This window comes from Drosophila suzukii (genome assembly GCF_043229965.1).
Source record: "Drosophila suzukii chromosome 2 unlocalized genomic scaffold, CBGP_Dsuzu_IsoJpt1.0 scf_2c, whole genome shotgun sequence".
NCBI lineage: Eukaryota > Metazoa > Arthropoda > Insecta > Diptera > Drosophilidae > Drosophila > Drosophila suzukii.
Genome location: NW_027255896.1, coordinates 30,926,473 through 30,937,488, shown reverse-complemented (window position 1 = coordinate 30,937,488; position 11,016 = coordinate 30,926,473). Strand labels below are relative to the sequence as shown.

The window sequence follows — 11,016 nt, the reverse complement described above, 5'->3', positions numbered from 1 at the left end:
GAATAGGATTACAGTTTCCCTCCCCGAAATTGCAACCGAATAGTAAAATAATTACAATGATTATTATTCGCAACATTTTTATTTTTATTTTTTATATTTTTTTTATTTGGTTTTTATTCTCGTTTTGATTGTAGTTTCTAGCTTGCAGTTCGACTTGCTACTAATGCTTGCTTGCTTGCTTGCATTCTCACAGAGAACGCAATAGAAAAAATATTCACATATACGTACATTGTATATATATATATATTTATAATATTTTTCTAACCTCGTTTGATAGCGGTGTATATTCGAATAATTTATCATGAATTATGAGACAGTATGCAGATGTTTTTGAAGGGATATTACTTTGTGTTTTAATCTCAATTCGTATATCAATGGGTCCACTTTTTACTGCTTCATTTTGATGCGTTACATCTAAGACAATAATGGGAGCCTTATTTTTATAAGTCTCTAGCGATAATAACGGTTGTGACTCACAGCCGTAGTAACTTTTTTGAAAATTGATATACATATCGTATAATAGTGCATATCTATTATAAGAAAAATTTTGATTTAATCCGTCATACGGATATACTTCAGAATTGAGATATACTTTCACATCGACTAAATCACAATGAACATACTTCTTATTGTTTTTAAATGCGATAATAACATAGCGAGGGCGTTCAGTTTCAGCAGCTAATTTAACACTCCAAATAAATGTAGTTGTCTGTGGAACTACTGGGTTATAGTATATATCCCAACTCCTGAAGGGAATCAATAATGGCGTTTGTTTGTTTATCACATTAAACATGTACAATTTATAAGCATCAGACAATTGTACATGGGGCATTTTCCAAACAATGCTCGAAATCGTCATTTTCAATTGACTCATTGTTAAAGCTACAGCAGTGCTCTTATAAACATCATCGTTATCTTTTCCTCTTAATAGAACTAGCTCGTGTTTCCCATTCAGCAGTATTTTATTGTAGTCCTCAGCAAATCCAAGTAACAGATTCAACGGCACGCAAAAATTAAAGTTTCCTCTTTCAAGTATTAAATTGTCTGTGATGGACCATCCACAATTTTCGAGCAAGTGTTCTTGATTTCGTTTAATTGATAAATAATTTTTTAAATCGCTTGTTACACCCAAATGTCGTGTTCGATCAATTTCAATACCATTCAATTCATATCGTATTTCACTAAATAGATACGCCATGCAATTATTCAATAAAGCTATTGTGGTTTCGATTTGATCATCAACTTTTGTGATATGCCCTTGAATGTGAAGAAAACTTTCGCTCGGCAACACATACAAATCTTGATTTTGTATGGCAATCCGAATTTCGTCATTGTTCTCATACGATCGCAAATAGGGTGAATAACTATGATAATCTTTCTTTATTATTGAATTATCAATAGTCGGTTTCTCGAGCACGTTAATTATATGTGACATTTTTTTTTTTTTTTTAATTTGAATCCTAAATTCAATAAAAATTTTTTATTGCACTCCGTTAATGGGATTTGTTTTTGTTGTCGTCGTCGTCGTTGTTGTTGTCGATTAGCTAATCTGGTCAGCGTTGGTGAAGCGAGTGAGGGAGAATTGAGTGATAATGCCTTTTTATAGACGTTGTTGTTGTTGTTGTTGTATATAATCATTTTTTTTATATTGGTTTTAAATGTAATCTTATTGTAATTCTTTCACCGCGAAAATTAATCAGATTACCGTCTTGATCACAGATTTTTAAAGTTATCGAATGTATTTCTTTTGTGTTTACTGGTAGATATATAACATTTTGTGGTACCTCAGTTATTTTATATCCAGGACTAACGACAAGCGCAAACTGATGTAGTGTGTGTGTTGTTTCGTTGTTTATATATGTACCATTTATAATATTGCATTGTACACAAATGGTATTAATTTTTGTGATATCAATTGCCTTATCAGAAGTATGTAATATATTAGGGCTTAATACATTCGAAGTGAATCCCAATAAAGAGCCGATTGACTTTTCCTTATTGAAATATATTTCATCAGTTGCAGAGAAAATTTCTGATTGCAAAGTGTTATAGTTTGGAACTAGATAGAATTTGGGACTTCCGTCGCTCTCATTCTGTGTTAACTTTCTATATTTTCGTGTCAATAGATCGTTAATATCGCTGATTTCATAGGAACCTACGGGGATTTTTATCAAATGTTTACCAATATGAAATAAATTATTGTCTACGTCAACGTTTGGAATCGAATTATAAGTGTCCAGACTGATTAACGCACACTGATAGTTCTGTTCAAGTTCAATTGGAGGAAAATAATCTGCAACAAGTACTGACGTATTGCCTGTTAGTGTTAATGTTATCGACATCTTAACGGTTCGGGAGGGAATGAAATGTTTATAGGCTTTACACATACACATATATAGTATGCTGCGTGTGTGTTTTTTTTTTTTTTTTGTGTTAGTGGTGGTTTAAAGCATCGAAAGCCAACTCGGAGCTGAACTAGCTTGCCGAAGTCTGGGACTCTAACCCAGTAAAAACTCCACCCCCTCCCCGCTTCCCCGGCGGTACTGCCGTTAGGTATTACTTCGCCGGGGGGGGAATGCCCTTAGGGCTCTCTAGGATTCTATCCTATTGGAATTTCGCAGTCTTTCTGCGATGCGCAGTTTTTTGAGTACTATTGTGGCCATGTTGCAAACCGCAGACCAATTTACTTCTGATTCAAGCATAATGTCCACCAGGTTACAAGCGGCTGGCGTCCTCCCAACCCTTATGCTCAGATCTCTTCGTTCATTTTCGAATCTCGGACAGACAAAAAACACGTGTTCTGCGTCTTCATTATCCGACTCGCAGAGTGGGCAGTGCGGATAACGTTCATGCTTAAACCTATTCAGATAGTATTTAAAGCATCCATGTCCCGTCAACAGTTGCGTTAAGTAGTAGTCCACATGTCCATGCTTCCGTCCCAGCCATCTCTGCAGTTCTGGGATAAGCTTATACGTCCATCGTCCTTTGCTACTATTTACCCACCTCTCTTGCCACTTAGCAATGGTGAGTTCTCTGCACCTTTTCCGTACGGATTCTGCAGTTGCGACCCCTGTGCTGCCCGCGCGGATGTTAGCTGATTCCACTGCCAGCAGATCAATCGGTATGCCTCCCGATATTACCAGCGCCGCGTCATGGGATACCGTGCGGAACGCACAGCATACCCGTAGTGCACACAATCTCTGCACGGAGTCGCCGTCTTGCATATAACTTCCATTTTTTGTGGCTCGAGCCCATATGGGAGCAGCGTACATCAGCGTCGATGTGACAGCACTAACCAGTAATCTACGTCCTGGTTTCCTTGGTCCCCGAGTGTTCGCCATAATTCGCGATATCGCGGCCGCGGTCCTACTTGCCTTGCCACTAGCGTACGCTAGATGTTCTTTGAAAGAAAGCCGGTGGTCGATCATGACGCCCAAGTATTTTAGGCTTGGACGCGATGTAATTGTGGCTTCTCCAATTTTGATAGTAGCTGCCTCCACTTTCTGCCTGCTACTTATCAGGACTGCTTCAGTCTTGTGCGCTGCCAAGGCGAGTCCCTTGGAGTCGAGCCATGCGCTTGCTCTTTTCCCCGCTTCATTGCAGATTTCTTCCGCATCTGGGAGTTTCTTTGCCGTAACCACTATGGCCACGTCATCCGCGAAACCAATGAGTCGTGCCCCTTCGGGCATCGTGATCCTAAGTATCCCATCGTACATGACATTCCATAACAAAGGGCCTAGGACTGATCCTTGGGGAACTCCCCCGGTGACCCTGTGGGTCGATTGCCCGGAATCAGTATCGTACAGGAGCAGGCGGCCTTCAAAGTAGCTCGCTATTACTCTCTGTATATACACTGGTACATTTAGGTTGCTCAGTGCATTTAGTGTGTGGTGCCAGCTGGCGGAGTTGAAAGCGTTTTTTACATCCAACGTTGCCGCTAAGCAGTACTGCTTAGTGCCGTACAACCACCTTTTCCCCTCAATGGCTTTATCTGCGATTTCACACAGTTTACCGACGGCGTCGATGGTGGATAGCCCCTTCCGAAAACCATACTGCATCTCTGAGAGGCCGTTGGTTTCGGCAAGGGCACCTTCTAGCCGGGAGTGGATTATTCTTTCGAGAATTTTACCCACCGTGTCCAGCATGCAGAGTGGCCTATACGAAGAAGGCTCCTCCGCGGGTTTTTCCCCCTTTGGTATGAGTACCAGCCGCTGTGTTTTCCAGCGGCTAGGGAACACACCTTCCGTTAGGCATGCGTTATACATGTCAACGTACTCTTTAGTATTTGCTTTTATGGCAATTTTGAGAACTTTATTCGGGATTCCATCTGGTCCCGGTGCCTTGTCGTCCAGTATTGTCTTCAATACCTGGAGGACTTCTTCGGCACTTGTGAGCTTTATGCTCGCCCTGTTCACGATCAGTGAGGTCCGCGCCATACCTTCTTGCTCTGGGAATAGTGTTTCCACGATCCTTTTTAGGCTGACTGGGCATGTCGGTGATGGCCGACTAAATACCCGCAGCCGTTTTGTGACGAGTTTGTATGCGAAGCCCCATGGGTTGGAGTCTATTTCCTCGCAGATATTGTTAAAGCACCTGCGTTTGCTCTCTTTTATAGTTTTTTCCAGGGCTCGTCTCTTTTCCCTGAAGTATATTTGGAGTGCCTCAAATTCGGGCCTTCCTCTTGAGCGTTGGTATGCGCGTCTTGCCCTGTGGCAGTCTTTCCTGGCTTCCGCAATGGATTGGTTCCACCAGTATGCAGGTCTTCTTCTTGATGGGTTTTTCCCTCTTCTCTGCATAGATGCATCACAGGCTACCTTGGTATACTCTGCGATGTGGTTTGCCCTTTCTTCAGCTGAGCCGCTTGTGGAGAGGTCCTCGAACAACATCTGTACCATCTCCACGTCTAGCGTTTCTATTTTGTACCCTGGCACGGTCTTAGGGACTCGTGGTGGGCCACTTCTAGAATTTATCGTGCAGATTATTGCTGCATGGTCACTACCCGTGTAGGTGTCACTAACCTCCCAGCTGGAGCCCGAGGCCAATCCAGTGTTCACAAATGTGAGGTCAATGATGGAACTGGTGCCGGCTCTTGAAAAAGTCGGTTTTGTTCCAGAGTTCAGCAGCACTAGGTCAAGTGCGGCGAAGCTCTCGAGTAGCGCCTTTCCCCTCGCGTTGGTTCGGGGGGAGCCCCACTCCGTAGCCCAGGCATTAAAGTCCCCGGCAATTACGGCGGGGCGATTTTCCCGGGCGTCTTCTGCAATCTCTTCGAGCGCAGATGTTGCCTGGGGGAGGCTAAGGCTTGGCGGCAGGTAACAGCTATAGAAAGCTATACCATTCACTTGGGCCCTAGCGAAGCAATTTCCGCATTTTTTCTTGCTAATCTGTCGCCTTGGATTACCGCAGCTCCATATTGCCGATTTTTTACTATTATTTGTTACCCATTCTCCGGAATTTTTATTCCTGTATTGCTCGCTTATGAGTGCCATGTCTACGTTTTTCTCGATGACATTTTGCTCTAGCAACGATTGGGCAACCTCGCAATGGTTTAGGTTAATCTGAAGGAACTTCATTTACCCCTAAGCCCTTGCATAGCCCTCCTGAAGTACGGGCATTTCCCACTCATTGTTGGGTGATCGCAATCTTTCTCCTTTTTGCGTTTGCATAGCATGCAGCAGGCCTTTGCTTTGCAGCCTCTGGCTTGGTGCTCCTTTGCGCCACAGTTGTAGCAGCATTTTGAGCAGTCCTCCTGGACCCTGCAATTCCCTGCTACATGGTTAAACTCCATACATTTAAAACACCTTTTAGGTGTTAGCTTTGGGCGGACTCTACACCAGGTCCATCCCAGCCTAATTTTGCCCTTCTCCAAGAGTCGTCTCCCTATGTCGGGCATAACTCTTAGTGTGGCGGTTTGGGTGCCTCCGTATGCCACCCTTAGGTTTACCACCGCGGACTCTGGCAGTTCCACATCAAATTGTGATTGAACCGCACATAAGATGTCTGCTTTGTCGGTGGTCTCATCGATGTCTTTTACCTCGATCAACATTGTCTCAGTCAGCGCTCTGACGTCGACATTGTTGCCCAGGACAGCCTTCATTGTGGTCTGAAGCTCTACGGTTTTAGGGTCAGAGACCTTGTTTAGAATCACTAGGAGTTCCCCCTTTGCTGTTCGCCTAACGGCCTGTACTGCTTGTCCTAGCTCCTTAAGCTGCGGTTCAGCCTTAACCTTTTTAAGGATGTCGGCATAGGACCCTCCAGCAGAGGCTGCGATGACTATCGCGTCGTTCCGTGGCGGTCGCACCTTGGGCTTCCGGACCTTCTGCTTCACCTGTGTCCACTCCTCTGGCTTCTTCCCAGGTTTTTGGGGCTTGCTGGTGCTAACTGTCCCAGCATGTCTCCCTTTCTTTGCACCTTGACTGGCATCACTTGCCGGTGCCTTATGCATCGCCTTTTTCGCTGGTACCGCAAGCGTCATCCCAGTTTCTTGACCCCTGGGTCGCTTGCTGGTGCCGCTCGCGAGCACTTCTGCGCAGGTTTTTTTTTTTGCTATCTCCTTAGCTTTTTCCTGTTCTTCGACTATGCATTGCACAGCCGACAGGACTTCCCTCTGGAGATAGTCGATTTCGTCGACTATATCCCTCATGGGGTTAGTAATGGAACGCTTTCCTTCCATTAGCTTCTTCAGCTCCCTGGCCTTTGATCCCAGGCCCGTCAGCTGCTTCAGCATATCCCCCTGCTCCTCATCTGCAGCTTTTGGGCTGCTTTTATCTCCTGCTGGGGGGGTGCCGGGCTGTCTGCCACTGCACTCCTCCCTTTTTTCTGGCGATCTCGCCATTACGCTGCTTTTTTTAAAAGGGTCAGCTCCCGTGTTGGCCCAGTCAGGTAGACTGGACAAAGGCGTGTGGAAGCCGTCGGCATTAGCCGGCGCCGCCAGGCCTTTGTTTGCCGGCGTGCCTCCACTATTGGTTGGCCCAACCCCTAGGCTAGCGCCAGGGTGTTGTGCCCCCGATCCCCTGCCCGCCATTTCCCCGCCTGGGGAGTTCGATGGTACTGCAGTAAGCTTGGATCTTTACCCGCAGTATCTGCTGTTTTCCGATCGGACTTTAATATTTTTATGAATTATTTAATAAAAAAGGATAAGTCTTAGTACTAAGGCTTATGGTTTTTATTTTCTAAGTTTTTTTTTTTTTAAAGAGCCACCCAAAATTCCCTACGTGCTACGGCACGCACTTATTTATGTGCTTGGCCTGCACCCTGTCCGAAGCTTGCTGCTATAGCACCCGCAGCCCCTTTCGCACACTACGATCAGCTGGTCGCGCAAGCGCTTTCCACCACTGATTCAGTGTTTGCAAAAATAGAAAGCGCGAGTGAAAAAATTTGGCAACTGCTAAACAAACAACGAGTGGAAAGTAATAAGAGGCAGAGATGCCTCCCCTCCCTCATCTACGACCGGCCCCTGCCTGGCCGCCAAACCTGTTGGGGATAGATTCCCAAGCTGCTCCTGGATGTCGTCCACGGCCTCCCGTCCACCAGCTGATGTCCAGGTGCGTGTCCCGAGTGCTCCACGCCGGATGGCAAGCTGCGCTTCTGGTTTTAAGCTGAAAACTTCAAGGAATAAACGGAGCGATTTTAGAACGCGTCCGCACTCTCTGCTTTCACAACTCACTCTGTTGCGTGTGTGTGTGCGTGTGTGTGTGTGTGTGTGTGTGTTTACAAATCAATCCAGGAATTATGCTCTGATGAGAATCCTAACCATTTAACGAATGCTCTACCATTTCGACGTCTAATAACCTTCTCCACTAGATATGTATCGGGAAATTTAGTTTTCATCAGCTCATATTCGTAAAATCCTCCCTTAATATCATTTCCCTGATAATCTTTCAATATATACGTAATGGGATTGGTATTTTGTATCCGTTTGATTTGGAATATCTCAGTTGTCCAGTTTGGAGTATAACCTTTTTCGAACACATGTTTATATTTACTTATTCGCACATAATCGTCAACTTTGAATTTTGGTTTATGAGTGATTTTCAGATGATTGTAAACGGTTTGGAGGAGTAATTCTTCATTTAGAAAACTTACATCGTTTGGCGCCATCAGAATTGTTTTATGGTATGTGTTATTATATTTAGCAATCAATGCCTTATAGATATTAATCCATTTGTAGCTACCTTGATAGCTGAACTCTTTCCACATCATATTTTTGATGGTTCTATTAAATCGTTCAACGATGCTGGCTTTTAAAATACTATACGTTGAATAATGATTAATATGATTTAATTTCATCAGATTTTGAAATGTCTTATTGAAAAATTCTTTACCATCATCTGTTTGTAAGTTTTTCGGTTTTCTTTGTGCATCATCGAAAATGCTTTTCATACTCTTTGTGACGCTGTCTCCTGTTTTGTTTTTAATAGCAACAGCCCATGCTTGCTTCGAAAACGTGTCAATAACAGTTAAAAGATAACGATATCCCTTATTATATAACTGATAGGGTATCATTTCAACTAAATCGGCTTGCCATAAATCATCTATCCCCTTCATTATCACACGTCGTCTGATAAAATTTTTTCGTCCTTGTCTATGCAACTCTTCGGTGAGTTGTCTTTTATCCGCATTCAAGTTATTGTTGTTGTTGTTGTCACTCATTTTGTTTTATTTTATTGTCAATATATTTAACAACAATGGGGAACTGTACTTTAATTTTTTTCACCTCATCCGTAGGTAGCTGTGTAGAGAGTAATTTAAAGAGAACGTCCTCAAGTCGTTGAATATTTTCTTCTAATCGCTCTATATACTTAGTATAAATATCTTGAGAGTAGTCCTCTAGAGCTAATTTTATAAGACTCGCACTTTCACTGACCTCTGATTGAAGGTTTGTTTCCAATGTAATTATTTTGCTTTTTAAAATATTTATGCTCTGTCTCAAGCTGTTTAAATCAATATCCGTTTTCTCTTGTCGATTTAAAATATATTTTTTTAGACTTGCTCCTCCTCCTCCTCCTCCTACTCCTCCGGACGACAAGCTTTCACCAAATTTATTAATCTGATTCATTTTATTATATTTGCCTCTCTAAGCTCTTCAATAATGGATATAATTTCGTTTTTGTGATTGGTATTTCCAGCACTCTCGGATGCTAATAGTAATCGTAATCTCTCGATTAATTCATTCGGATCATCCCAATACTTGTATCCTCTATCCTCCTTGGAGTAAGATTTTGTTGTTGCTGCTGCTGCTGCTGCTGCTGCTGCTGTTTGTGTTGTAAGCAAACCTTTACCAATAAGTTGTGTTTTCGGTTTGAATAGATTTTTTATAATATGCTGATACTTAAAGGATTTAGACCCCTTAACTTGTGAACTATTCTGATATTTTCGTTTGTGTGCGTTTGTTCTTAAGAGAATATCTCGATAATTTTTCAAGTCCAGATTTGAATAATGCGCGGGCTTCGTGTGAAATAACAATTGAAATAGACCAGGAGTCAATTTCCATTTTTCCTTATCAATAATAATTGTGTTATTATTATTATATTTCAATTTACTATTGGCAAAATACCATTCACCATTTTCTTTTATATTCAGACCATACAACATGTCCAATTGTTTTTGACTTTTTAAGAGCTGAATATTATGCAAAAACGGTGATTTCTTGATCGAAACTTTTCTCTTGATTGCAATTTGTTTTTCCTTTTTGATCACATTGTTGTTTTTTTGTTGCTGTTGTTGTTGTTGTTGTTGTTGTTGTGGCTGTTGTTTTGTCTTGTTATATCTTGGATATCTGGGTCCATTTATCAAAAAACTTTTCTCAAGCATAGAATCTCTTTTTTCGATTAATTTTAATCTTTTATTAGAGGAAGAAGAAGAAGACTGAGGCAGAGGTAAATTTTCTGTGTGAGCACTTCGTTTTTTTTGTGTGTGTGTGTATGATCTCGGTATAAAATTTATAATGTTCGATGACGATGTCTGTGCTGTTTTTTTAAATCTATTAAATTTGGGACCATTGACCTTACGACTTTTTTCAAGCATAGAATCTCTTTGTAGCAGATTAAAAGGTAATTTGTATCTCTTGTTATTAGGCTGGACTGCTGCTAAAGATAAATTCTCAATGTTAGCATTACGTTTGAGATTTTTAAAAAGACTTAATTTTAAATCATAATCATCATCATCATCATCATCAACAGCAGCAGCAGCAGCAGCAGCAGGGAGAGCTGGGGGGGCAGGGGGAGCAGGAGGGAGAGGGAGAGCTGGGGGGGCAGGGGGAGCAGGAGGGAGAGGGAGAGGGAGAGCAGCAGATGTACTACTACTAACTACTGCATTGTGGTCATCATCATCGTTCCCCCGTTTTAGTGTGTGTGCAGGACTGTTTTTTTCTAATAAATTAGAGTATTTTGCTCTTTGACTATCCAAAAATGAAGTATAGTCTGATAGGATTTCGTTGGAAGTATCTATCAAGTCGGGTGGGTTGTTGTTGTTGTTGTTGTTGTTGGTTATTGGAAAACTCGTTATTTGCGGACGATTAAATTCCATATCAAACACATTAGCATCATCATCATTAGCAGCAGCAGCAGCAGCAGCAGCATCCTCATGCTGGATTTTTCTTCGTTGATAAGGTCTTCTTTTCCTTCTGTTTGCATTATAGGATTTAAATTTTCTCACTTTTATCTCCAAATCGTTGTTTGTGTTGTCGGTGTTATCTAGTCTTCTTCGCATAACCCTCTTTGGAGAGTATCGTCTTTTGTGTTTAAGCATTTCAACATGTTGTTGTTGTTTTTGTTGTTGTTGTTGTTGCTGCTGCTGCTGTTGTTCTCCTTCTTGAAGACCTCGATGCTGATGATCATCATATTTTATCAGTTCACGCTTATTATTGTTGTTGTTGTTGTTGTTGTTGTTGTTGTTGTTGTATTTGTTTGCCTTCTTGTTCTTTTTTAGAAAATTTTCCGCAATCACATTCAAAGGTTTTGTAATTGGTTTAAAGGTATTTTCCAGCATATTAATTCGATCCATTTCATTCGACTTCAT

At 41.9% G+C, this 11,016-nt stretch overlaps 1 protein-coding gene across 1 annotated transcript; it reads right to left on the bottom strand.

The window, feature by feature from the left end:
- Window positions 1-9,161: 9,161 nt before the first annotated feature.
- Window positions 9,162-11,016, bottom strand: LOC139354405 (myb-like protein Q). The gene is made up of 2 exons (XM_070998633.1): window positions 10,654-11,016; window positions 9,162-9,272 (listed from the first exon to the last, which is right to left on the bottom strand). Exons 1-2 carry the CDS (start codon window positions 11,014-11,016, stop codon window positions 9,162-9,164), a joined length of 474 nt encoding a protein of 157 aa, XP_070854734.1.